General features: G+C 44.0%; 1 protein-coding gene across 4 annotated transcripts in view; it reads left to right on the plus strand.

The window, feature by feature from the left end:
• KIF13B (kinesin family member 13B) overlaps nucleotides 1–27,571 on the plus strand; it is a 121,176-nt gene extending 93,605 nt beyond the window's left edge. For 2 of the 4 annotated variants that reach the window (XM_068678912.1, XM_068678911.1), the window contains exons 35-41: nucleotides 82–135; nucleotides 1,100–1,120; nucleotides 7,788–7,905; nucleotides 8,832–8,965; nucleotides 17,975–18,037; nucleotides 19,582–20,602; nucleotides 22,944–27,571. In XM_068678912.1, coding sequence (XP_068535013.1) covers nucleotides 82–135; nucleotides 1,100–1,120; nucleotides 7,788–7,905; nucleotides 8,832–8,965; nucleotides 17,975–18,037; nucleotides 19,582–20,602; nucleotides 22,944–23,236 — 1,704 coding nt within the window. In that variant the 3' untranslated portion in view covers nucleotides 23,237–27,571. The remainder of the gene's footprint in view (nucleotides 1–81; nucleotides 136–1,099; nucleotides 1,121–7,787; nucleotides 7,906–8,831; nucleotides 8,966–17,974; nucleotides 18,038–19,581; nucleotides 20,603–22,943) is intronic. The other 2 variants (XM_068678913.1, XM_068678914.1) reach the window with 1 other exon arrangement.
• Nucleotides 27,572–27,924: the final 353 nt, after the last annotated feature.

Here is a 27,924-nt window from a genome sequence, read left to right on the forward strand (position 1 = left end):
TCCTTATGTCTGTCAGGGCACATATTTATCAGTTTTCAAGTTTTTGTTAAGAAATAATTCTGCCTGCCTTGACCATTTCAGCTTTCTGGAAGCCGTCAAGATCTAGCTCCTCCTTATAACCTGAGCAGTAACCGGGTAAGTATCTGAAGTTCTCCTCAGAAATATTTTATAGAAGAAAGGTTCTACCATGACTGCTTTATACCAGTTACAAGGGCATAGGGGGGAAATACCCTTAAAAATGAGGCATATCTGTGTGCTTCTTGTGTGCTTGGGACTGTCCATTGGGCATACTAGCCTTGTTTGTGCAACACTGGACATCCTTGGGAAGGCTCCCAGGCCTTCATCAGTCACATATCACCACTGTCAGTGGCTGTGGCCTGTATTAGGGCAGACCTGAGTCCAGTAGACCAGGTTAAATGGAGCCAGCCTTCACATGGGGTTGCATTTTCAGGGGAAGTTTTCTTATTGTTAAGTTTCAAAGCTCTTCCAAAGCTTTCACCTGAGTAGGTGCAAACCTTCTGGGTATGGGACAAATGTGGGTTCACATGGAAGTTCAGGTCCACCCTTGAGATAGAATAATATGCTGTGAGCCTCTGCCCTTCAGAGGGAAACGAGCAGTTTTAAGCTTGCAGTGGGTGATTTGATAATTCAGTCCATTACACTCCTTAAAAATAACAGCCATAGATCTAAAGCATTTCTTTAAAAACTGAAAGATTAAATTTAAGCTTATTTTCCAAAGCCTAGATAAACTAAAGGGTCTTCTCCTGATAGATATTCTGCCCAGTGAGCATGTAGTCATTTTAAAAGGGAGCATCTAGTGGTGACAAGGCATTTTAATGCATAATGCAGTTGCACGGAATAATAGAATTTTGATGTAGTGCTCTAGCATTGGTTGCTAAATCTGCTACATCTGATCCATGTAGAGAATGCTAAAATATGTGCAGGTGATAAAGTGCTTACAGCAACTTCTGCTTGGAGAGAACTGCGGGAAGTGTCAATATCTTAGTTTTTTTAAGTGAAAATTAAAGTCCAGAGTCCTTAATGATTTTTGTTTTTCTCTTCCCCCCCTCTCAATGATTTCCCTCATTGCATGTTTCAGAGTCCAAAGGTCCCAGCAGAGGTAATGCATTAGGTCCACCTAATGAGTGGGATAATAATTTTATCTCACTATAAAGTTTATTTTGCTCACTTAAACGCTTTTCCTTCCTGCTTTGAAGATGCTGCTGTTGGTGTCTCATTTGCATAGTAGGCAGCAAATGAGTTTTTTCCATTGAAAAGCCTGTCATTAACACAGTGTGAAATTGGTACAAAGGAGAGAAGATTCTTCTTCTTGGGGGCATCTTATGGTTTGCTACAAAGCTATAGCTGTTTAGATGGCATTTTTCCGAGTTCCTTGGGCAGGGTGAAGTTATTTCAGAAATGACCCCCTTTTTGCTTAAAAAAAAATAAAACAGACATAAAAGCAAACAAATGTGTGCCAACCATGTGCAGCCTGGAAATGAGATAAACGTTGAGAATTTCTTTCAAATCTTTCTCAGGCTTTCTGGCTTCAGATAGTTCAGTGGTAACAACTCTTGATTTCTTTCAAAGAGTGAATTTAAATTAACAGTGGGCCAATGGAAAACCACGTTTATCCTTCTTATCATGTTAACACTCTCAGAGGAATGACTGCGTGCCCCCTTAGTCGTACCAGGCTTTGGTTAACCGAGTTCATTGGTAGTGGTTTGCATGGGCTTTTGCAGCTCTGCCTCCTTTGGTGTAGCCACTGACAAATGTTGTATCCACTCTGACTTGGGGCTGAGGCTGTGTAGCTTACCTCTTTGCTTGTGGCATGCTTACTTTAAAGCTGTTTGTTGCTCAGGACAGTAATAGTGGCTTATTGGGGGATTACAAACTCCCCTCCTAGAGATTTCTGACTTCAAATGGGCCTCTGGTTCAGTTTTTATAGGGAGATGAATGGAGGCTTCTGTAATCACAATGAAACATTAATCAAATTCTTAAACGTTCCTGTAGTGCACACAAAGCACACTGGTAACAGCATCCCTCTGTATTTTAGCATAAAAGATCCACGGATGGTTTCATATGCTGATTTTTAGCTAAGTTAGATGTCTTTTGTCACTTGGAGGGCAGTTCAAGTGGAAAAAGAAGTCTTCTCCAGCAGTGATGAATCATTATTCTTCTGGGAATTTGTTTTTGTTTTCAAGTGACTATAATAAGCTAATCTCAAACAAGTGGTGTATTGTATCATAAGAAATGTCAGTCACAATATAGTAATTGCATCCTGAATTGGGTGCAGGACTTATCTGCCAAGCCTGTGTACGTTAATATTAGTGGAAGCCTTTACTTATTTCAGAATCTTCCTCTCCTTAGCTTTTATTCCATTACTTCATTTTCCTCTCTATAATTTTAATGTTGTCATTCCTGGCATTGCTGCTGCCTTCATCATGGATCTTAAGCTCTGTAGGAAGGCTCCTGAGCTTCATTCCTCTATGTAAAGCACCATTCGTCCTGGTAAGGTTGTGAAAGTGGATTCTACTTCAGTTTTCAGCACAATGAATAGCCAGAACTCATTCTCCTCTAAAAAGTTAGAAAAAGAAGTAATCACAGTATAGGTCCAACTAAACCAGGCAGGCCGAAAAAAGATTCCAGAATTAGGGCCTGGACTCATCTTGCAGCTGTAGTTGAATCTTTGTTCCTACACATGGATGGGTGGTCACGCTCCCATGAAGAGCTAGAAAAGTCCATCTCCAGGACTGGACGAGACGTGTGAGTTTGGTATATTTTGAAAAAAAACCTCTAAAGAATATCTTGGTGTATTAATACCACAGAGAACTTCCGAAGAGCAGGCCAAACCTGACAGTGAGATACATGTTTATATGAAATAAAAAACCCCAATGGTGATTAAAATAATAACTTATGAACTTAACTAATTTTATGAGAAGACAGAAGGATGCCTTCTAAATTAACTTCAGAAAACAGTCTCACAAATGTTGGGTTAACGGGATAGCATTTGATAGCACCTCTAAGTTACAACTTCTTCCTTAAATGAGCAAAAGCCAGTTTTTACTCCTATTATCACTACAGGTATGGTTATGGGAGAGTGAGATTAATTTTGTTTCATCCTGCACATCATATCAGGTAGAAGTATAGAGTCCCTTAGTGCTGATATAAGATACAGAGGTGGATTTTTGCATTGCGAAATACTTGCAGTGGAAGCTTAAAAATTCTGTTGACTTAGAAATTCCGTTGACTTAAACTGATGAATCAGTTGCATAGAGAATGGAAGACACCTCTGACCTGTTTTACAGCAGTTGTTAAGGCTATAATCATATGCTGATGAAAAATTTCACGAGCTGTGCTTAAAATACCTTTGCACAATAACCATTCTCCGACTGCTGTCTCTCCTTTCCAAAAGGCCCAGTAGTTTGTAGCTCAAAAGCCTTGTATCCAAAAGCAAAATAAAACAAGATTGTGCCGCTTAACCTTCAGGTTTTACAGGGAACCAGAGGTTCTTTTCATCAAATTGGTACGATGTAAATAAATTTGAATACTCTCACAAGTGCCTTTCACCCAAGCTGTATGCTTAAATATGTGCTACCTTGTCACTTCTTCCATAAGTCTTTTCTGAACTGCTAAAATAATAAAACACAAGAACTGTTCATTTCTCTTACCCAGTGGCAGAATTTTAATGGTCTATCAACTTCAAGAAAAAGATCATTGTCGGGTAAAGCCTGTAGATGACTTGGGTAGTGATCACCCATATTTGCTGTCAAGATTTTATGACCCGAACCCTGGTGTTTTTCACGGAGGATGAGTGAAAGAAGGGAATGCAGTGGACAAGAATGAGAAGATATTATAGAAATATGACACAACTTCATATCAAAATGCATCAAATGACAAGTGTTCTTCCGGTGGCTATTTTTGATTTGTTAAATTAAGTCACTTGACCTCTGTTTGGTCACTTGGCACAGACCAAATATATTCATGAAATGATGGCTCCTCAGGGCGAATGATTTACAAGCTTCCTTCCTTCTTCTGACCACCCTTCTTGATAGAGGAAAGATTCACAGCACTTAAATAATACCAATTGCTTGGACTTAAAGTCTAAGTGTTTCAGTTAGTGAGTGCACAAAGCAATCATCTGAGAGTGCTGCGTAACGTGCATATGTGAAACTTGGGAGCTCTATCAAGTTAATAAAGTTAATATTTTTTTTTTTTCTTTTGAGAGATTGAGACGGGTTATCTTTCAATCCAGTTTAGTAAAAGCAGTCATTCATCAACTACCTTTTACCTCTGCAGATTCTTAGCATGGCAGTTGACCCTTTCAGTTGTCCCCAGCATTTTCTTTTGCAAATAAGTTTCTCCACATGCTGCCCCGATTTACCCACTTCTTAATGGTTTGCTGTCATCTCAGAATTGAGGGTCACATTACGTGTGGGAGCTACAGTCTAAAATGATGATCTTTCCTCCCCAAAACAAAGTATTTGTTATTTGAAAAACCTAAATGCTTTGAATATATGGCCAGATAAATCCTATTCACAAGTGCACATTCCTGTCCTTAGGATCTGTATTTCATTTAGTCTGGCAAAATACTTAACATTATGTAGGACATGCAGTCATCCATAATATCAGGGCTGAAACTAAATTTACTATAGATACTTAGAATAGTTTTTTCCCTAAAAAGAAAATCACTAAATCCTGACATTTTTTCTGTGCAGGATGAATTTCTTGGAAGTGTTTTGCTCTGTTCCTTATCTACTCTGATTTTTTTGAACCACTCTTCAAACAGGTCTAGAAAGCCAACATGCTTGCCTGAAATGATTTTTGTTGGAACAGTCAATGAAGGGCACTTCTGACTCAATAAATCGTGATTCAGAGAACGATTCAGTTGCTCCTTACCTGCATTGAGCCAGTGTTGTAGTAAGTTAGAAAACTTTCTCCCCGTAGTCTATTTCTTATCTCTCTGTGGTCTCCAGGTGCCCTGTAGGCTTGGCCTGTGAGTAGAAAATGATTAGGACCTGCCACCTTTGTCCATTTGTCTTTAGTAAGTTGATCATCGTAAGATCAGAAAGTAACTCTAATTAAGCTTTACATCCTCCAAAAAGAAGCTTTCAGATGTTTTCCACTCTACCATAGTTGTTTTTTTTCCTTAATCTGATGCCAGGCTAATGTCAGCACCAGGCTAATTTACCAGGCTGATGGCAGTACCAGACCCAAAGGTTACAAAACCAAATAGTTTTTCAAGACTCTTTGAGTCTTGTGACCATATCCACCAAATATTCTGCTTTCTTTAAACTCCTTCAACACCGCTGAGCTGGTGCATACAAAGAAGACTGAATTACACCAAGATGTTCTGATCTGGATATAATCTGAACTCTTCTTCCATTTTGGCTTTCCTCTTGCAAACTAATCAATCAATGGGAGCCAGGGGAGACTTCAGAAAAAAAAATCCACATCCCTGAGTGCGTTGCATTAAGTCGCTGGATGTTTCCATGCTGGCTTTAAAAATCTACGGCGGAGTGTGAAACGGTCACAACGTCAGGGTAAGACTTTTGAATGGATGTAATTTGGGCACGACCACAGGCAGCCAGGCCAGCTAAAAGAAATCAGCACTAGTTGAAATGTGAGACAGCAAAAGCTGGGTAAGAGTTTCTGTGGAGTGGGATAGGAAAGGCTGTTTCACAGAAGCATTTCGTGGAAAGAATTTTCCAGACACGGGCAGGACTTTTTGATGAGTGCAAGACGTGAGAGTTGCAGGTCAAAGATAACACTTCAGTTCGAGGCTTACGGTAAAGGTGGAATAGCTCTGTCATCCTCGCTGATAGGAAGCTTTCAAGAAGGGCTTTAAACTCCAAAGTCCTCAAAAACACAAGACTAAACAAACCCCTGGAGTTATTGCTGCTCCCAGCCTGGGTTACATCAGTTTTGACATTTGGGATGGCTGCGTCCAGTCAACTCAGACACCCGCTACTCTTTAGGTATCCCAAATGTTACTTCACAGAAGCCGAGCCCGCTGTCTCTACATCTAATAACGTAGCTGCTCAAGGTCTGAAGACTCTGCAGAAGTGCATGTTACTTGCTATTCAAAGCAGGACAGCTTCCGTGGGACTAACTTATAGATCCGAATGGAAATGATTTTTGCTCTGGGCTGCTCGCTGTGACCTTCAACCCATTGGAGAAATCTATTCCTCTTACCCTGGCTTATTTATTCTTTGTGAAGCATTCACGACTTGACGTTACAGTTGAGATTGGTTTCGCTGCCTGTCATTTTTCTGTTCAAGGTCAGATTATTTCCTTGCATCCCACGGTGTGAAGCTTCTTGAAAAGCTGCATTTCCCTTCTCTTCCCCTGGAAAACTACGTAAAACTTGTGGTCTGGGATGTAGCAGGTCTCTACTGCCTCCTTTCTAGTTTGTTCACTGTGCCACCTCTTCTGCAAGTGTTTCTACTAAGTCTTTTAAAAGAACCAGCATGATATAGATATATTGTAATGAAGACAAGGGCAGATATTATGCAGACCATAGCCCAACTTCTTTCCAGAAGCGTGATCGGAGTTTAATGTATGTCAGGTTGGTTGCTTTACTACCACCCGGCCTTCACAACTTGTATTTCTGGAAAAATACAACTTTTTTCCAGAGTTACACAACATAATACAACAAAATACAACAATTTTCCACGAGACATTGAGACTTTGCAGCATTCAAGGCCAGGCTGTTTTCACCCATAGGTCCTCTCAACATACATATTTGATTGCATTAAGATCACATAAAACTTTTAGCAGCAGCTTCCTCAGATTCCCTTCGGCAGTCACTAGATTTGTCTGCGATGACACTGCAATGCACTCTAAAAGATGTTACCTTATGACACGATAGGGCTAGGAAAACGGGATTTTGCCACTTAAATTCTCAAAATTTATGAAATGAGAGCTTGGTAATTCTTTGTATTCACCGAGAAGCTGTCGCCGGGCCAGCCTCTGACCTGTAAGGTTGGGGTGGAAGATGCAAAACCCCAGTGACCCCATGATATAGAGGACTCCCACCCATGTGTGGCTCCCTCCCTTGGGATCCGTGTGGTCAAAACCCACCCAGGGGCTTCTGGGCACCCGCGGAGGCAGGGGGCCTGCCGTGCTCTGCTGCTGTTTCTTACCCCTCGTCTGCGCTCAGGCAGGTCTGCAAATCATCATCTTTCATCTTCATAACCACATCAAAACTCCGACCTGGCTTGACTTAATCTTTTTCCCGGCTCCCGGTATCTACAATTTGTTGTCGTGTGTTCCATCTCTCTCTTTGCCAGGCCGTTAAACAGAAATGCAACTTCCACGATTATTTCCTCTTGATCTGATCAACGCAGCCATATCTGACCCTAGGCACTAATGTGCCAGCCTTTGGGTCTAAGATCCTATTTCTCTTCTTGCTCAGGGCTCTGTCTGTCCTCACCCCTTATTTCCGACACTTCATCCACTTCCTGAGCAGATACACCAAATAGTTAGGAATTTGGGGCAGTGCTATTTTATTTTCACCTGGTCATAATGCACTCAACTCCCAAATTAAGTGAAATATTGTAGCTTTAAGGTCTCTGAGCAGGCTCTTTTTGTGCCTTGATGCTGATGGGAGCTTGTCTTTCCAGGTCTGGGTGTTTCAACTAACGGTGCCTCGGGGAATGGTCTTTGCTAAGCTCGGCCAATTCTGAATTTTGCAAAGGTGCTGTGCAAGCTGGCATGGTGTGTAAGAATCGCTGTACTCTTGGGGCTGTGCTAACTTGGAAAAATGCAACTTTTTTTTCCCCTAGGGCCGATGGGAAAGTCAGCAAGATGTATCCCAAGGTGCTGCAAACACCAGCAGAGGCATCAGTCCATCTCGTACCTCCCTGCCAGGCTCTGGGCAGCAAAACCACTCTCCTGATGCAGGTACGGGCTTTCCTAAACCTAAGACAGCTCTCACAAAAACGGAGTGAAATCTCCCCAGCTTCTGAGCTCCAAACGAAGCTGAGCTGCTTTCAGAGATGCAGAGAAACGTCTCCTCCAAAGCAGTGTTGGTGCAGTTCCCTCTCCATGAGCATTTAGCAGTTGTGACGAAGCTGCCTACTCTAGCTAGCCTCGCCTTTGTCTAACAGAGTTCTGCTAAGTGACAAATGCCATGTGTTTAAGTTGTCTTTGATTTCGGAAGACGCAGTCTTTATCTCAGGAGCTCAATTTCTAAAGCCAGCAGTTAGCTGGGCTCAGGGTGTGATATCTGTTACATGGGTAAAACAGTGAAGTCAACAAGGCTGCTAATGTTTTAGAAAATAACCAGTGCTGGAATTGGATGGCTATTTTGCAGTACGTGCGCCTAATGTACAGCTGAGAGTGCAGTGATACATAGTGAGGTTTTTAATGTCTAACTAGTTTTACTCAAGGGAGAGTAGAGTAGAAAAAAAATGCAGTATTAGCAAAAAGAGTTGTATGTCCCAAACTTTTTTCTTTTTCTTAACTTGGATCTTTTCATCTTTTACTTTTGGCAAGCTTTGTTATTGTCATCAGAATCGTGTGTTGTATCAACATCTTTTTTTCACTTTTGCTTCTCGATTTTTTCCTACTTCTGCAAGTTATATAGCACTTTATGTTTCCAACGGGAAAGAGCAAACTTTTTCACACCGTGTGATGAGAAAAACTTTCTGTATAATGGGGCCACAGATTAAAACTTATCCAGATTTTTATATCCCTTTCAAGGGAGGAGCAAGCACTCAGTGCTTTTTCTCAGACTGACCACTGGAAGAAGTCATTTTAGAACTAAAATGATTATTTTTTTTTCGTCCAAAAGCATAACTGATCACATTTTTCAATTTTTCCAACAGGCCTTGGTAGCCTCGCTGCTTCCTACCTGAATCCTGTCAAGTCCTTCGTGCCTCAGATGCCAAAGCTGCTGAAGTCTCTCTTTCCTGTTAGAGATGAGAAAAAGGGCAGGCAGACCTCTCCTCTTGCACAGCAGGTAAAATATTAAATCGAATTGCCTATGCAGTAATACTGGTGAGTGCTGTTAGACTTGCTGGCAGAGTGCTATTTTATATGTTGTTGCAGTGCAAACCGAGCTCTTAGTCATAGTAAAGCCCTGTGATGCATTTCCCCTCCGTTCTGCCCAGAGATAGTGGAGCTGTTTAAACTTATTGATACACTCAGCCTGCTTGACTTTTTCCAAGTGCCAAGTACACTACCAACATGATTTATGGTAATACCACTTGCAGCAACAATAGTAAAATTTATGAAGTGCACTTAGGGTTGTTTGTGTATTGCCAAGTGGCAAATGTAATTCTATTTTTAATTTTTTATTTTATTTACCATCTTCCTCCTCCCCTGCCCCATCTCATGTCACATTTTTCCATCCTCTGCTATGTACTTGGGACAGTTGCTTTTGTTCATTCTCTTATTTATTACACATGCCAGAGAAGTATTTTGTTTTGTTTTGTTTTGCTGTTAGTGGTGGCAGTGGTGGTTTTTTGAATGCTGGGCTCCAAATGGGACTTCTGTGCTGTGAGGGGCATTTAATGCATGATCAAGCAGAGTACAAAACACTACTGTCTTTTAAAGAAAACAGATGAAATACAGACTCACATTATAAATAATATTCTCTTTGAGAAACCATAGTTTATAAAGGAAAAGCCCTCTACTGTGTGAGTCTGGAAAATTTAAAAATGATTATGAAGATAAATCTGGAGCCAGATCCCACTTGTTAAAGTTTGTGGAAGGCCATTTGGTCTGTGCTTTGTTAAGCACCCAGCTATCTCTTGGTAGATGGAAGCTCCTTCATTAGTCTGGAGTTTTGGAAGCACACTGTCTGTAAACTTAGACCTTTCTCACCTCTTCACATGCAGGCAGATGTTTTAGAGGGTGTGTTTCTAAAGTAAAACAACAAAAATATCCCCAAGCAATGGGGATATTTTTTATGGTTGGATCCAGAGATTCTATTCCATACTTTGCTACAGCTAGGTCTACCATTATAAGAACGTCTCAGGATTACAAGGAATTTTGTCACAGTAGAAATACAGTGAAATATTAAATAAATAAACAAACCAAAACCAAATACTTGTAAAAGTATTTAAGTTTTGGTGTAACTTACGGCAGACCTAGTACAACTAAGAAATAAAGCAAATTTTAAATATTTTTACTTTGTGTTTTATTCTTTACAAAGTAATAAAACGAGCAAGTTTTACTCCCAAATCTTACCTAACTTTATGCTTTACATTTTTCGTGTTGCCTTTTGCTTACAAGAGGTTTAGTGTGGAGTCTGGAGTCGTGTAACCTTCCTCATCAATGAGATTTAGATTATTAAAATTAAGACAGTGACTTTCTTAAAGGTATTTGGGTATTGAAAGATGCAAATAGGTGCTCTTTACAATTGCACTGAGAGCCTTTCACCACTTCTTGAATTCTTAGTGAATCAACGAGAGCTGAGATTAGAAATGAGGTCCAATTTCCTGCCTCTAGTCTAACCACCTGTTCCCACTCCTTCCTACTGTTCAAGATCAGCCTTGCATTATTTGCCTTGAAGTCTGCTTTTAGACTACCAAGACATGTACTTTAGAGAATTTTTAAGTATATGATGGATTACTATGGAAACTCAAATAATCAGGTCGTGATCACAACAGTTTTTTAATAGGCAGGAATGCTGTTTCTGATTTGTTTTTAAGAAAAGTTAATGTATAAACAGAACTGTGGGATGTTTTAATCACACACAGAATCGCACCAAGAATGGCTGAGGTTGGAAGGGAACACTGGAAATCATCTGGTCCAACTCCATGCCAAAAAGGGTCACCCAGAGCTTGTTGCACAGGATCACATCCAGGCAGGTTTGGGGATATCTTCAGAGAAGGAGACTCCACAGCCTCTCAGCAACCTTTCAGGGCAGCCTGTGCCAGTGCTGTCACCCTCACAGTAAAGAAGGATTTTCTCATATCCATCAGGAACCTTCTGGGCTTCAGTTTGTGCCCCTTGCCTCTTGTCCTGTCACTGGGCACCACTTAAAAGAGCCTGGCCCCATCCTCTTGACACCCTCCCTTCAGATATTTATACACATCGATAATGCATGTTTGCATTAGAGAGCAACCTAAAGTTTTCCATAACCACTGGATCAGTGTAATGAGATGAAATCTTGACATTACTTGGTGCTTTTGTTTTTTTAATAGAACAAGTCAGATGGATAACAAATACAGTGGTTCTCAGTGGTTTGAGAGACTTATAGTTATTCTTCCCAGCTCTATCAGTTAGCAAACTGGGCTTCTTCACTCCTGTTAGCAATCACACTGCACAAAAGGGAGCAGAAATTGAAGGAAGAGCTACAGGATTCGCTTCCTCTGTGCAGCACAAAAAATAAGTGCTGTTATAATGGGACTGGCTTGAACATCATAAATATCATGTCTCATAATCTTTCTTGCTGTTCCCTTATAACAGCCTGAGGATGCTAATGCGCTCATAGGCGTTAAAAACTGGCCAGAATTTCAGTGGTGGCAGTGATGAATGGCTGCGTGCTGGGTGGATGATGGGGCTGCTATGGGGTCAGTGTTTGGCAATCAGCTCCCACACCTTATCGTTAACCTGTCGGAGTAAGGCAGCGAGCTCGTAGTTCTTGCATAATTGTATGAAACTGCACGGCGGAGAGAACACAAAAATGGGATTTTTGCATCTCAGGAAAACACAAACGAGTACGTCTTAGTTCTGTGGAAGGATAAGGCTTTGATGCAGAGTGTCAGGGGACGGAATTGAGTGTGCAGGGTGAGGGTAGGCAATAAACTACAAAAAGCATAAGGGGGAGATGAAGCCGAAAAGATATTTCAACTGCAATTGCAAAAGAGCCTGGCCACTTAACAGGGAATTGCTGGATTTCTATTACAGTAAACAGCAAATTTAGAGAAGTAGTTTCAAGAACAGAAATGACCAAAGGAATGCCTCACAAAGAACACGGAAAGATCTAAATCACCCGTACCTGGCTAAATGCAAGTAAACAGCAGGTTTTTGAACAAAAATACCAAATGCTTAATAGCAAAAATAACAAAAAGCTAAGCAAATCCATTTAAACGAAACAGGATTTCCAAAGTTCTTGTCCAGCTCACTTTTCAGTGCCTATCTGTTCCAGTACTCGAGGGTACTGAGTTATCTAACATCATTAACAATATGCTGGTGAACCATCTTGAGCTCGATGGCTGCTGCTGTATTGAACCTCCGATTCATTACAGGTCAGTTATCAGGGCACACATCTGCAGAAAGCAGTGGCTTTGTTGTGCTGCATCTTGTAAGCAGGGCCTCGCGGCTGGGCTGGTTTCAGTGCTTTGGAGCATCATTTCCAAGGGAGCAGTACTTAACCTTTTTCTGCAAGTTTATAAGTGAAGTTGAGTTCATCGTGACCGAACAGCTCCCCGAGTGGATACGTTACCAAACCTCAGATCCCGTGCAAGTAAACAGGAGACAAGACTTCTCATCACCCATTCCGAAAACACCCTTTTTTTGCAATTTATTTCAGTCACACGCCGTCGCTGAGGCTGTCACCAATCTTAAAGTAAGCACTATCCTAACGAGCTGGTCTTTCCCAGTGCTGTTTTTGTTTGTAGCCCGTTGCTGCCCGAGTTTCAGAAGCGCAGAGCGATTCCAGTCAAGGTGGTGGCAGCTAACGAAATTGCTGTCTTTGACCTTCTGATGCAAGTTTAGTAACTAATCTGGAGAATAATGAACCGCAATTAATGAAATCTGCTCTCGTATTCAAGTGTGTTTCTCAGACAGCACATAAAATAATTGAAAGAACTTCCTGCTCTCTAATTAGTTAGATTGAATTAATTTGGCATAATAGGATTCTTTATGTAACTAGCAGAACGGCTTCCGATGAAGCTGTTTATGTACCTAAAAGATGGGTTTCTGATGAAGCTGTTTATATACTTTTAAGTTAGAAAATGCCTATTTTATCAGTTATCTGCTGCCGTTCAGTTAATTGCCAGTACTCTGTAAATAAAAAAAAATAAACCTTTTGGATGACTGCAATTGCTTTTTATTTTCCTAGTTTATTCTTTGAAAGGCTTGGTACCATAGTGTACAAGATTTAAAGCCTCACCAACCCAGAGTGCTGATCGGGAAAAGTTTAAAACACTTGCTTAAAATATGCAGGTGGAATGAGAATCAGAGTTTCATCTATCTTTGCTTAATTATATTATGTGCGCGCTCTTGAAGCCTGTCTATTTTATTAACATGCTGAGGCTTTCATAGTGTGCACCAAGCAGAATTACTGCTCTTTACCTTATGACCCTGTTGATCTCCAGGAACTGCCCGTATAATTTCATTTTAGGGCATCATCGGGTGCTGGCATTAAAAATGTACATATTTGTATTTCAGTTTCTGGCTTTTGACATTGCTGTGGCTCATACCTCTGACCACCGTGCATTTGAGAAGTGCATTTTGGTCACCTTCATAGTCAAGAACCTTGTTGGATGGTCAAATGTCTTCGTTAGCACATGGCTTAAATGAGAGATCTTGACTCACAGCTGTCTTAAAATGCACACTCCTCTTTGAATTTCCATGTGCTAATGTAATTCATGTTTGTTTTATGGTATAGAAATGCAGACGTGACACAAGAAGGCAGCCCTCTATTTGTTCTCTTTCACCTTCCAGTGCAGTTATAGTAATTAATCTATATATATATGTATAAATTAAAATTAAATTTAAAAAATAATAATAAAATAAGGGCAGTTAATGAAAAAGTATCTGAATAGACAAAAGCCTTTTCTGGAAGTGCATTAAAAAATAGCGGTGGTTTCATGGCTGTGCGTAGTGCATAGTTAGTATAATTGCTTGAATTTACATTCCTTAATCAAATGTAAATAATGTGGCCTCAGAGAACCCTTTTTAAAACCTAGAAGGCTTTTTTTTTCACTGTTTCAAATAAAGGATCACTTGGATGCTATAATCAGCATAGCTCAACAGATCCTTGGTGGCCGTCTGGGCTCATGTATGGCTGGATCTTGTGGCTGAGTTGGTAGTGGTTTGATTTCTTTCTAAGTTCGGTTTTATCTGTCATGCTCTTACAAATAATTTTAATGAGTACGGGAAGCTGGCCTTTTCAACTTCTTAGTGAAAACTTCTGAAACTTCAGTATGAACTAACTTGAAAATGGTTCTGAATTGCCCTTTTTATCTTTCTGCCTGGACCTACAGTGAGATAACTGAGAAATAGTGTATGTGTACATTTCCCACAAAATATATTAGAAAAACAGAATTCGAAAGCATTATTACCAGCTGCAATTTTCCATGTTTAGAAAGTGAAATAAGAAGGTTTGGGGTTAATATTTAAATATACAGTGTCTTTAGGGAGCAAACAAACAAACTAAAAGAACAAACAAAGCAAACATGCCTAAACACGACTTATTCTAGGTTTCATCTCTCCTTGTGGTTTCTAGGTTTATATTTGAATGACTGGTGACTTTAAATTATTTTAAACTGAAGGGCAGGGAGGAATATTTGTGTTTAAAGGGGTTCTTTTTAAAATGGACCGTTTGGCTTTGTGCTAAGGGATTCAGAATTCTTCCGCATTGCTGTGTGCCTCGTGAAAGCGTTTTAACCCAAGCGCTCAAAACTGAGTTAAATCCATATTTAATGAAGCAACTGCTATGCCCTGCTGGAGAAGTTTCCAATAGCTGCTTTTAAATGGTGATGTGAACATAACACTGTCAGGCTGACAGTCCTTGAGCTCAGTCATTCCTGTCTGCGGATGGCAAAGCACAGACGACGGCAGTGGAAGCTTGCTGCTGATGTCCTTACAGGACTGCTGTAACCTTGGCTGGACCATTTCTGGAGTTTGGAGGATAATTCTTGGACCCATGGACCCACTTTGTGTAACTGCCACTGAGCTTTCTGCATGTTGGGTAGGAACGCTGAAGGATTTTCATCCGGTGACATCAAGGCAAAAGGCTTTGTCCTGAATTCATCAGGCACCATCATCAGAATCACTTGAAAAATATTTAATGGCAGTGAAATACCAAAGGTATTTTTCTGAGTCTGTTGAAGAGGTTGCCATTATATACATGTGCTATGTGGTATGGAAAAAACTTCAATTGGGGTTAATTTTGCTGCCTCTGTTAAATGGGGTGAGATGCACATTTACTTTTCACATTCAAGCCCACCAACACACTGGATCGGTCTTCAGATTTCTCTAATCACTCCTAATAACGTGGCTTTTGGGCACTCAAAACGTGTTCAGACTGACCTCAAATCTGACCAGCAAATGCTGTGCAAACACACCCTTAGAAATCCTTATGAACCCACCACGCAAAGCAGCAGCTCTTAGGAAAAAAGACAAGTTTTGTTCTACAAGGGCTCGGAGATGCTTTAAAGTGGATTGCTTTCATGTTCTCTCTTACTTCGTATTTTGTCAGCTTGGTTGAAGAAACGGTGCCAAAAATTATCAGTGTAAAAGGGTCGTGTGTTGCCATTGGGTAAATATATGTCTACTTTAGCAGTCGATATCTGCACACGTTTAATGACAAAACTTGGCTCTCGATTCAGAAATATTTTTCATCCTGTAAATGTCTTCACAGAGAGTCAAACACATTGTTTTAAATGTCCCCCCTCAAGTAACTTCCCTACGTTTTACGACCAAGATTTGTTTTAGTACCTTTGCTACCCCAATGGGGGTGTTTCTGCCCATCTGTTTCTTGTCAACACCGAAGTTGGGCAAGTGCCACTTCTCATAATTGCTTTTTTTCTCCGTGTTTTTCTAAACATTGCTTGGCAAAGTTAGTGTAGGGGTTTGGAGATTTGTCATCCTTTCACGAGGAGAGCATCGTCTTCGCAATTGATGAGGAATGATTAAAGTGTAACGGGTTTATTTAGATTTTAGATTTCGTGGATTTACGTGCTGCAAGACCAAAGGGTTTTGAGAGATAAAAAAAAAATGCACACAAAAACACTTTTTGCTGCTTATTTGTTTAGAAAGGAGGAAAGGATACCAAAGGAACTGAGAAATATTATTAAATACTTTTTCTTATTTCAATTCTGAGTGCTTGTATCTCATAATAATGCTTCACCTTGGAGAGCTTTCTGGAGGTGTTGTGAATATGGGGAGAAAATGGGGCAAAAAGATCGATTTCATTTATGGTGCACCGTAAGAGTTTTTATTCCTGGTACAAGATTTGCTGTGGAAGAAGCTGTTGCCCCTCCTGTACCAGCTCACACACAGTGTGGAAGCAACAAGGAGGGTGGTTTTTCTTCTCGCAACCCTTCTGAGATGCCCAAACGCAGAGTTTCGTGTTGGACCACGGAGATGCTGAACTGGGATTATCTGGATTCGAGGGCCTTGGCTACTCGCTGAGGTTCAGATCCACCCCGGCAAAGGGTTTGAAGTGCTGTGTAAGTGTCTGCCTAGGGATTAGCCCTAATGCCTTGTGCCTGCTGATTTTTTTGTCATTAAAAGGGGACGTTTAATGGCTTGGTTCACACTCCCTTCCAAGATGGGCCAACCCATGGTTCAAAGGCAGCTGAAGAGAAGAGAATAAGTGTGCTGCCAAGTATTTCGGGCACTTTGACACTGATAAGCCTCTGTTACACCTAAAATGTGCTGTGTTTACTTAGAAGAAAGTTAATCCCTCTCCTCTCTAGTCTACATTAAAGCGAAACATTTGACTGTTGGGACAATGAGGTTCTCCTTGCATGTCCAAGTTAATACTTGGGGTAGGTCACAGCACTCATTGAACCTCCTTGCTCGAAGGTATCTCCGAACTCAGCCACGAGTCAACATCAATCATTTTCAGGTTAATACCATTGTCTTAGATCACCAGTTTATTCCAAAGGAAGCTGAAATTCTGCAACACGAAGTGTGTGTGGCTCAAAAACCACTGGAGGAGTCGTCGTAAACCGCGCTTCTTTCAGGCTTCGTTAGTTTGGCCTGGTTCTGGGCACCCCCTGCTCCCAGCCCATGTCACGGTGAAGATCTCAAAACGTGAAGATCACGGTGAAGATGTCAAAATGCTGATACCTCGGGCACCCCAAAGAGAGCCAGCTTGCTCTGCCCCCCACTTCAGCAGTCTGCTTGCAATTAGCAGGTGTAAAGACAAGCAACCCCCCTCCTGCTTTCTTTCAGTGAGCTGAAGCTTTAATGTCTCTACAAGAAAAAAAAAATATTTTGATCCGCTGCGAAGCTGTTGGGTTTTTGTCTGCCTTTTGTCTTCAGTTTTACTTTGAACGACTGTGTTTTTATTTAATGCCTGGAGATCTCTGCATAAATAATAGCCGTTCTTTTCCCCCGTGTTTCTCTCTTTTTGGGAGAGGACTGGTCGTATTCCTGCTTTACTTAGAAAGGATGCTAGAGAAGCGTACATTTCTCTTCAGTTGGTAAATTTTGGTTCTTTAACCAGGTTGTTGAGTTCTGGAAATAGCAGCCTGGAGATCAGCACGGCCTGCAGAAGAGTTCTCAAGTCCCTAGGAGAGAAGAATTGGTCCTGGCACAGGGCCAATTAGCGCAGGTCATTAGCGAAGGGCATGTGTAGATGTCACTCTGATGGTGCCCTGTTTGAAAGCAGGATACCCAGATCTTTCTTCTTGGCTGCTTTTTTGGGTTAAACAATGCTAAAATCTTAACTGAATTAAGATATGGGAGATGGAGAAAGAGTTTTGGAGAGGGGCTGGAGGTGAGGATTTCGCTAGCCAGACAAGGTGACCTCAGACCTCTGTCATCTGGCTGCTCAGGGCTGTGTCTTCTGCCACCTCACAAAACAAAACTTTGTATGCTATGAATTTATACTTGTAGTTGCTTTTCTGTCAAAATTCAGGGACGTCTCTGTTGCCTTGGTTGATGTTTTCACTTGCCCCTTCAGAGGATCTCAGCAGGATGCATTAGGATAGCGATGCTCCATCCTTTTTGCCAATTCCGAAATTTAAAGCGTCAGTCTTAATGTTTGACAGTATTTAACCCCAGCTTGACGATATTTAACCCTTCAAGTGAACGATGCTCTGTTTTTTCATTCCTGCAGTCTGTCCCACGAATTATGGTCCAGTCTGCCAGTATTGATGCCAGTGCTGCGAAGATAAAACAGGTAAGCACACCCTGTTAAGATGCTAAGAAACAGCTTTCATATTTGCATCACTGCAAACCAGAGGCAGTAAATGCTGGGATAGTTACTTAAAACCTGTTGCACTTTTTACTTCACTGTAAGACGATTAAATGCAGTTTATGTTGTGTTTTCTTAAGTCCTGCTAAAGTCCTCCCATACATTGCCGGTTGCATTTCTATATCCGAAAGCCTGGCTAATCACATGATTGCATTTGCAGTTAGCTAGCTGAAATTTAGCTGTTGTGGTGCTTTAAAAGACAAATTGCTAGGCTCTGCTGCTTTCTATAAACAGAACGAGTCTGTTATTCCGAGTGCTGAGCTTTATTCGTGATTTTACATTTCAAGCCAATTCATGATATCGGCGTGAAAAAAAAAAGGCTCTTGCTAAGCTGGATGGAAAATAGACCTTATGATCTCCCACAGTTCGGCAGAACTTCAGTCTTATGAATAGCAAATCAGCTTTTTCCCACTGCTTTTATTGTCTTAGCAAAATGTGTGTTATCTGAACGCTTACAAGGGAAAGCCCGAAGCAAGACCAGAGCTCCAGAGCCCACATGTGCAGCACCCACCCCATAGAAAAGCCAAAAATGTTTTTAATTCTCTGCATCATTTGAAACAACTTCTCCGTGTTATATTTCACTCAGCAATGGCAAGCTAGCCTTTGGTTCTGAAACTTGTAATTCAATCAAATCCCTCTTTCTTCAAACGCCACTTAACCTCCCAGTGGAAGGCATTCAGAACGAGGTGAAAACCCCGTTGTTTGGGACACTTTACCACTAGATGGGAAAAACGCAACATTTTGAACAGTCAATAGAAATGTACACTCAAGAGTTAACAGGGAGGATATGCACCCATCTGCCTTCCTCCAACCACTTTTTTTTTTTTTCTCCGTATTAGAAGCCTCCTCCCTCCCCCCCCAAAGAGATTTAGAGACATCCTAATCTTTTAGAGTACATGTGCTGGCAAAAGATATTGATCTATCAGATTTAGTAAACTTTACAGCCAAGAAATACATCACTAAAATGGGCTGTTAATCTCACGAGGTGCAGTTAATTTCATACTCGGAGAGTGTGCGGTGCTGGCAGCCCTGAGGTGGGAATGGCATTTGGGAACGGGGACGTAAGTGACAGTTTAGTTGGAAAGGGGATGATTTATCAGCCCTGAAAGTTAAGCCAAATAACGGAGAGAGACTTATGGATCGTGGCCGTTTTCACATTCCGTATAAATCCTGCTATTCAAACAGCAAATGACCATTCCTGTAATATAAATAATTTTTCAGTAAATATTGGGGAGCGTATTTCTTTCGGTTGACACTTCTCTTATTAATGGAAGAAATGAGCTGACAATCCTCCCAGGTTTGTAAAGCTGACTTGAGATCAACTTGCATCTTCTGGAGATTGCAGCTACGGAGGGATTTAGGTTTGCTGGAGGCCTTCAAACCTCCCAGAGGCCTTATAGCTGTCCTTTTAGCCCCGATATTTCGGATATCAGAGCTCCACGGTCACTGACTGTCCTCTTCTGTTGCAGATCAGCCAAGAGGAGGTAGGGAAACGGCCCCTCGAAGCTGCAGCACAGACATCGGAGGCTGGAAAGAGTCCCGAAAAGACGCCCAAAGTGCCTTTGCAGCAGCCCCCGGGAGATGCCCAGGCCCAGGACTCCCAGGAAGGGCCTCCAAGCCCTCTGAGTGAAGCCTCCAGCGGGTATTTCTCTCACAGCGTTTCCACAGCCACCCTCTCGGAAGCCCTCGCCGCTGGAAGCGATGCCGTGGTTCAGCCAGGGGGTCAAATTCCTACCTCGAGCGACTTCCCAGCTCCTGCTGTGGCTCAGGCCTCGTCTTCTGACGGGCCAGGGCACTCAGACAGCTCCACAGAAAGCCGCCTCAGCAATAAGAGAGAAATTCAGCCCGCCTCCGGCCTTCAGAGCGCTCACACGAGACCAAAAGACAGCCCTGAAGTGAATGGCAATGGGGCTTTGAAACCCAAATCGTGTGCATCTCCTGGGAGTCCGAGTGAGCAGGCAAGTGATGCCTCTGGAGGCAGCGATGCAAAAAACACCTTTCCTACCTCCTCTCCAAAGAAGGAGCCATCTAAACAATCTGTGGAGTCAGCAGGACAAGCTCCGAGGAAAAAGGAAACAGCCTCTGGGGCTTCCGACCTGGGCTTTCCCAAATCCCACATCCATCCCGACCAACCGTCCCAGCCCGCTGTTGCGGCCTCCCCCTTCAAAATCCAGAAAGTCAAGACCTCAGAGCTCAAATCCTTCACGAGCATGCTGGGGACGGATCCCCCATGTGCTCCAAACCCAGAAGAGCAGCAAGGAGAAAAGAGCGCGTCCACCGCCCGCAGGCTGAGCCAGAACGGATCGGAGACGGCGGAAGAAAAACTGGAAGTGATTTCTGACTCCGAGGACGCCAATGAAGTTCCCGAGTGGCTGAAGGAGGGAGAATATGTCACAGTCGGTGCAAACAAGACGGGCATCGTTAGATACGTTGGGCCCACGGACTTTCAGGAGGGAACGTGGGTTGGTGTGGAACTGGATTTACCCTCAGGTAAAATACCCTCTAGGTTGGGTGCCAAGTAGTGCTCATTTTAATGCTGTTTTTTTTTCCTAAAAGGGTTTTACTGGCCATTATTGGGTAGTCCGAGAAGGGAAATAAAACAGGTCCCTCTCTGCTGTCATCTTTTCACAATCTGCCCTTGTAATCCTAGTCTTGCCCTCCGGCTTGTGTCCCTTCCCAGTTATTTCACTGGCTTCTTGCAACAGAGCTGGAAAGCTCAGCTGCTTTTATCAGCCTGTTAATCTGCATTTTGAAGTATTTGTGTCCAAAGGGTCTTCTTTTGGGCTTCTGCTCTGAGGATAAGGGCGTCCAAGGCACAGCAGGAGCTCTGGGACTCAGATGAGAAACTTAGGTTAAACAAGATGTTGACTCTCCTAACACTTAGTCTCCCACAATCTCTTTTAAAATAAGCAGTGAAATGACCAGCTATGTATATAAAAACAAGTAGGAAAAGATCGTATGTTGACCACCAGGTGATTTAAGGTTTCTTTCAGCTTCTGATTTGCCATATTCTTGCCTAACTCGTACCTGTGCAGCTGTAGGCTTCCCAGAATTGATGTGATCCTTCATTTTTAGGAGCGAGGTGCCGTCCCTGGAGAGGTTTGCTCAGATGTGCCATTGTAGCGTGGTGCAGAAGGGCTGTGGTTTCAGCACAAGCACTTTAAAGCGAAGGAGATGAGAGAGCAGGCGGTGACGGCTGGCATTTGTTCTCTGCTGGAGCCTCAGGCTTCCCAACTCCTTTCCTCTGCAGGTTCACGCCAGGTTTCGTGGCACTCATTTTCTCCTTTACCGAGAGCAGGCAGCATGGGGGAAGCCAGGACAGGCTGGTGGCAAACTCAGGAGGCGAGCAGGAGGTGCCACTGCCTGATTTCAATTCTTTTCACCAAGCTGTAAAACTCCAGGCTCTCTTTGGTGAATCAGCACGGCTCTGGGAGTTGCCCACGCTCATCTCTGCTGCGCATTTCCCCGGGATCGGAGCTGTTCGCCGAGACAAATCATGTGTCAGGACCCAGAAGTCCCGTTTAAGTGAGCAGTTACCTTTCCTGCACGTGGTGTGCTCATAAAAACTAAACTAGATGATGTGTTTGCAGCTAAAAACCACCTGTGGTTTGCCACCCCAGACAAACTGTAGCTCTCAGCCCTCTGAAAGTTGCAGTCCCGATTCCCAGTCCTGCATCACCTTAAAAACAGATGTATTTATGGATTCCCATCTTCAAAAGCCACCTTCTCTCCCTGCCTGGCTCCTCTGGCTCGCACTGCCGGGGCTGTTGGGCTGGTTGCACACCCCCGGTAAGCCTCCGTGGCAGATGTCTGATGGCTACAAGATTTGGGGTTGGCCCAGGACTCAACCACTGATATTACTGGATATTTTACCCAAGAATTGGGTCCCTGATTTAGAAATATAGAATATCCCAAGCTGGAAGGGACCCACGAGGCTCATCGAGGAGAGGCAGAAGTCCAGCTCTGTCCTCATGAGGCTGGATCAGACCCAGAGCTGTGGTGGTGGCAGAGAGGAAACGTAAAACAAAGCGGGTGACCTTTTGGTGATGAAGAGCTATTGTACCTCGTGGCGTTGCCTTTGCAGACAGGAGTGGTCCCAGGACGGTGTTTGTGAGGCTTTTAAATGCTTTGCAGGGAGAGATAAAAAGGTAACGGCGTCAGCACAAAGCGATCGCACTTCTCTGTTTTGTGGAGGTTTTATGGCACGAAAACAGCTCTTCGCAACTTCCAGAGCTCTTAATTGGCTTTTTCCTTTCTTCCAGATACTTTGCTCGTGACAAACTACTGCACGTATCCCTTTTTTTCCTTTTCTTTCTGTATTTCAACACTTTTCCTGAAATAAAGGATTCCCCAGAGCAGCGATCAGGGAGGAAGCATCGGGAGCATCTCGTCTGGGTGCCCTGTCTCCAGGCAGTGCCAGGGGCTGCCCGAAACCACCCAGCCCTCTCTATAACACTTTCGAGCCTCCCATCATCCCGGTAGCTTTTACTTTCAACCAAACCCTTCTTCCCTGCAGCGTGGCAGCACATCTTTCAGCACAAGCTGCCATGCTGGCTCCTTGGTTCAGTTTTCCAGCCGCATCCCTGCTTTCGTGACACCCGGCGTGCCACCAGATATCCCCACTGCCCTCAGCCCTGAAACAAAAACCTGGTCTGACACAATCTCTATTTTCTCTAACCTTGTGGCTTTACACTTTTTTCTGTCATCTTTATTTATCCATTCAAAGTTTAGGTGTGTTATGATCGTGGCTCCATGGCAGCGCGGTTGGATCGCAGCCCAGCTCCCTGAGCGCGCCCGCTTTGTGTCACCTCCCTTCCTCTTCTTGCCCCAGGTAAAAACGATGGATCCATCGGCGGAAAGCAATACTTCAGGTGCAACCCGGGCTACGGATTGCTCGTGAAACCGGGCAGAGTGAAGAAGGCCACGGGACCGGCCAGGAGACGGAGCACGGGGCTGAGGGTGCAGGGAGGAGCGGCCGCCGAGAACAGGAGGAGCGGCAACTTCTCCGGCTCGGCTTCCAACCTGGCGTCGCTCACAGCCCTGGCTAAATCGGAAGGAGGAGCCCCGCTGCGCCTGGAGAGGAGCCAGAAAAACGCCGAGAACAGGAAATCCTGGGCAAACTGAGACAGAGCCCCCCCCCGCACCGCAGCCCGGGGAGCAGATCTCGCGGCTTCGGGAAGCTGAAGCATCCCTGCGAACTCCTGGTTTGTGGCAAACACTAATGAAGGGTCTTTTTTTTTCTTCTGCTTGGGGTGATTGAGATGTTAATTCTTCGCCTTGTCACGGTGCTGGATCTACACCCAGAGTTTCGTGATGCTTGGGTGTACGCCTGGTGGCAGGCAGCGAAAGCTGGCGGCGGTGGGTGGCTGGAAGCTCGGCTCTCCTCCGCCTTTCGGGGAGGGAAGAGATGAGAATTGTTCAAATTACAGCTTGACTTTCCAGTAGCTACAAAATATGACCCACGTGCTAGTGCTTCTCGAAGTGCAACTGGCAATTCTGAAGTCCCCAAAATAACTCTTTTTTAAAAATAATTTTATAAGAGCTGTGTCCATCTTGCATAATACATAACGAAAGGGTAAGGTAACGATTCTGGACAGGCAGAGAAGGGAACATAAAATTTTATTTGGTTATGAAGAACCCCCAAAACCCCTTTGTTAAGAAGTGAGGTGAGTCAGGACCAGGACCTGCTCTGATTACTGTCCTGCTGCCCTTCCCTCCTGCCGGGGCGGGCAGCACCACCCGATTTATTGCTGCTGTGTTTGAACGAGACGAGTCCCGTGGCCCCACTCCGCAATATTCCTGATCTCTTCTTTTTACAGAAGAGGGGATTTGGGCAAATTTGCTGTCTGTGATCTACTTAATGTGCTCACCAGGCCAGGGGATCCTCTCTCCTCCTGTCCTTTGGGCCAGGAGGGTTTTTGCAGGACCAGCACCGCAGCGCTGCCCCGTTCCCAACCCGACCCCGTGCCGCTGCCGGGGCTGCGCCTCCTGCCCGCTGCTGGAGGTGGGAGCACCCTGCCCAGCCTTTTTTTAACCCAGTTTTGCAAAACAGGATTCTGGTAAGGGGATGAATCCAGCCTATTTATTTGTATTTATTGTTTTAAAATGAGAAACGTTTGCGCTTTACAATCGCCCGCCACCTGACATTGCACGAGGAGCTCTGCCAGCATCGCTCCCACGAGGCAGCACACACCAAAACCAACGCGGGGGAAGAAATGAGGAGGCTTCCCCCAAACCAGTCTCTTTGGGTGCTTTGGCCTGGCTTTCCTAACGCTTGATTTTAGCTTTGGTGCCCCCCTCGCTAGTTTTTAACATCCACAAATTCCACGGGGCCGTACGCGTGCGCGTAAACGTGCGCACTCCCCGGCGTACACGCACTCATTTCTCCAACAAACCAAGGAAGACCACGGGCTTTTATGTCCTGAGCTGTTTATATCTCGTTTAAATAATCACGGGGGGATTGGGCAGCTTGAGCAAGAGGCGTTTTAGCTACGTGGGGAATATTTAGGATGCCGAATTAAACTTTAATACGTATCTAGTCTCTGTCCGTGTTGCACGCGGGTGTCTAAGTGCCTTAGCCATCTGGTTCAGAGGTCCAAGGGAGAGATACATTGTCATCAGAGGAGCTCGGGCTGCTCAGTGGAGGAGATAATTATGCTGATTTACTGTAATTAATATCATTTATGCAGAAGGAATAAAATTAAAATAGAAACTAATCTGTAGCTGAAATAAGCGGGACGGGTTACAATGCGGCAGGCGTCGCGCTGCCAGGGGCTTGTGTATCCTTGTGGCTTTCTGGAACGAGCTTCAGCGCCTCCGAAATTTTCATCAAGAAAATCTTAATATATAATGTACAGACCGGCTTCTAAAGACGTTTTTAGTGTACAGTTGTGTTCTCCTTTCCCTTTGCACGAAGCTCCTGTCCTTTCAAGCCCAGACGATGGGAGAAATGTAGTAGTAAGGAATTCAGATGCTAAAACCTCATTATTTTTTTTTTTAAGATTATTACTGTTTTTATAGACGTGATCCATGCAAGGAGATGACATTTTGGGGTGTGATGAGTCTTGCTGATGAAAGAGCACCCGCTAATTAACACAATGCCTCTTGTACTGCCTGGTATGTTTTCTAAAACCCCATCTTTAAGGTTTTTCTACTTGCACTTTGTTCCGATGTGCTACCGAATGTTAGCTAATGTGAAGCAGCCCCCTCACCGATGGGTTTTTCTGACAGTCTCAGCATTTCATTTCCTGGATTTAGGGATCTCTTTGAAACTCGGTGTCTGCCAGGTGGCCTCTTTGGGGGGGACAGGAGGGAAGAACCTGCCCAAAAGTCCTCCCGAACCCTCTTCAGGACTGATGTATCAAAGGTGCAGCAGTGAAAGGGTGAAGCAGCAGCAGCTGGGCTAACAGTTCGCTATGGGTTCTACCCGCTATAAATTCCTCTGGCCATATTTAACTACACTTTTGACTCTATAAGGACTTATCCAAGTGTTTGCACATCTGGGGCATGTGCTTGGAGGCTGCAGCCAACTGATACGGGGTGGATTTCTTCTCCCACCCGCCCTCAGTCGCGTTACAAAACCCTGCTGTGTGTTTGTAGAGGGGCACGGAGCCTGGTCTGAACAGCACTTGCTGCCTCCCCTAGGGGAAACGGTCCTGGAAGCAAACATCCTAAATACTTTTTAGGCTTTTGGCTTTTACCGTCTTGTTTGACTTCTGAAACTAAACCTCCCCTCAAATCCCACCTGCCCCAAAATGCAGCTAGCCCAACCAAATCATGGCACAAGCTCCCCAAAGCCCAGCAAACCCGATTTGGCCACGAGGACGCTCTTGGAGGACTTCTCTGGCTCCCTCCTGCCCCCTCCAACTTCCCCAGCCACCTGAGGTTTCTTCTCAAGATGCTTCCCTCTGTTGGGGCACAGTGCCCATCCCTCTGCTCAAAGCCATCTCTTACTCTGCACCAGCTAACCAGAAACGTTCAGTTTAAACCATGATGAAGGTAAATTTATTATTATTTTTTTTTTAATTGATAACTAGCAATAGAAACACTTCTACCCTCAGCATAAAGGAGGAGGTGCTCTTAACTGGAACAGCCCAGCCTGGAGGCTGGCGCACTAATAGCTATGCATATTTTTTTTTCCAAGATTTTTTTCATGCACTTTATACAGGGAAGAATAATATTTAATGCAGGAAGTGTAATTTGTAGCGAGTGTCTCATCTCCTGTGTCTGCTCGGTTGTGTAAGTTGCTTTCTGTATCTGTGAACTGGGGTCGGGGCTCGGTTTCTGGGGGGGTAGAAAATTGGGTTGGGGGGGTGAAAATGTGGCAGCCTGCCCGTGGCAGCAGCTCGGTACCCCCAACCCCTGCACGTGGAGCAGGATTTGGCCCTGCAGGGTCGTTTGCTGCAAGACAGCCGAGAGGATGCTTTTTTTGTGGGGCGTTTTTGTGGGTTTTCTAAGCCAAGCCAAGACTTTTCACTGTGCTATGCTCAACGCTCTTGCGGTGTTTTGACCTTTTTGGCCAAAATAATATCTCTTTGGCTCAGGGGCCTCTTTGCTTTTTAACGATGTAGTTTAGCTGAGGAAAACTAAGAGAAACGAGTCCCACCTGGGAGTATCGCCCACGTCCTTAAAAAAAAAAAGAGGGTGGCTGAGCTCAGACCTCCCCTGCTGCCTGGACACAGGCTGGGGGCTCAGCACCTCCTTGCTCTGCTACGAACCAAGAGCCTCCAGCTCGTTGTGCCTGGCGGTCCCAAAAACTGATCCAAAGCGAGCTGGGGTGATGCAGGGGCCTGTTCACACTGTACCGGAGCTGCCCAAGAGTCTCTTTTCTCTATCAATGCTTGTCGTCCTCGCGCTGGCACTGCCAGCTCTTTGCACAAGAAGTTCAATTCTCGCAGTGCCTTATCCCTGGGTCAGCAACGAGTGCAGCGAGGAGGGGGCTTCGCGCTGACCTCGAGTCTCTGTAGCTTCTAGGAAATCGAGATCGTGGTAGGTCAATGTGCAGGCTGGTCACACTACAAAACCCTCTGGAGCTGGGGTGACAAATAAGTGTCTTGTTCCTCTATTTCCCTTATACCATCCCTGCTTTCCCTGACGCAGGAGCCGCGCTCCCTGCCTCGCCCCAGGGCACCCCAAAAGTGCCCCATAGGTGCCTCTTGCAGCCCCTGCACGTTTTGCTTTTTCACCCCCCCACAACACCCACCGTGTCTCGGGAGCCTCTTCCAGCTCTTTCTTTCTGTTGATTTTTTTTTGTAAATGTAGTGGGTCTGTATATAAGGAGTGGATATTTACACTGTGGTATCCCGTGTTGATTGGTGTACTTTAAATGAGCTAAAATCCAAAGAGACTTTGTAATGAGCTGTAAAGTTTTTAATTATTTCTGTACAATACTAAATTACTGTAATATTGTATTATACATGCGATGCAGCCTGCAGTACCTAAATAAACTCCTTCTTTAGAGCCTGGATGTCTCGGCTTTATTGATCCAGCTCACAGCACCAAAACTTTCAGATGCATTTCCCAGCACTAGGACGGGAGCAGAGCAGCGTTCCTTGAGGGTGCTGTGGGTTGTCACCAAGTCAAATGAGGCTGTTTCCTCCTGTTGCCTGTAGTGTTTCTTGCATTTTAGGGATCTTCCCATAGACAAGCACAAAGCCACGGCATTGCTGACCTCCTCTTTGGGGCCTGGAGAAATATCCCCTTGCCTACAACTATTGGGTGTGGGAGCCCTCATCACAGCCCTGTGGCCAAGGAGGAAAGCTGTAAGACTTCCCTGCCCTCGCACTGACTAAAAGCAGGTGCTGTGCTCCCTC

Source organism: Anas acuta, chromosome 3 (assembly GCF_963932015.1).
Source record: "Anas acuta chromosome 3, bAnaAcu1.1, whole genome shotgun sequence".
Taxonomy (NCBI): Eukaryota; Metazoa; Chordata; class Aves; order Anseriformes; family Anatidae; genus Anas; species Anas acuta.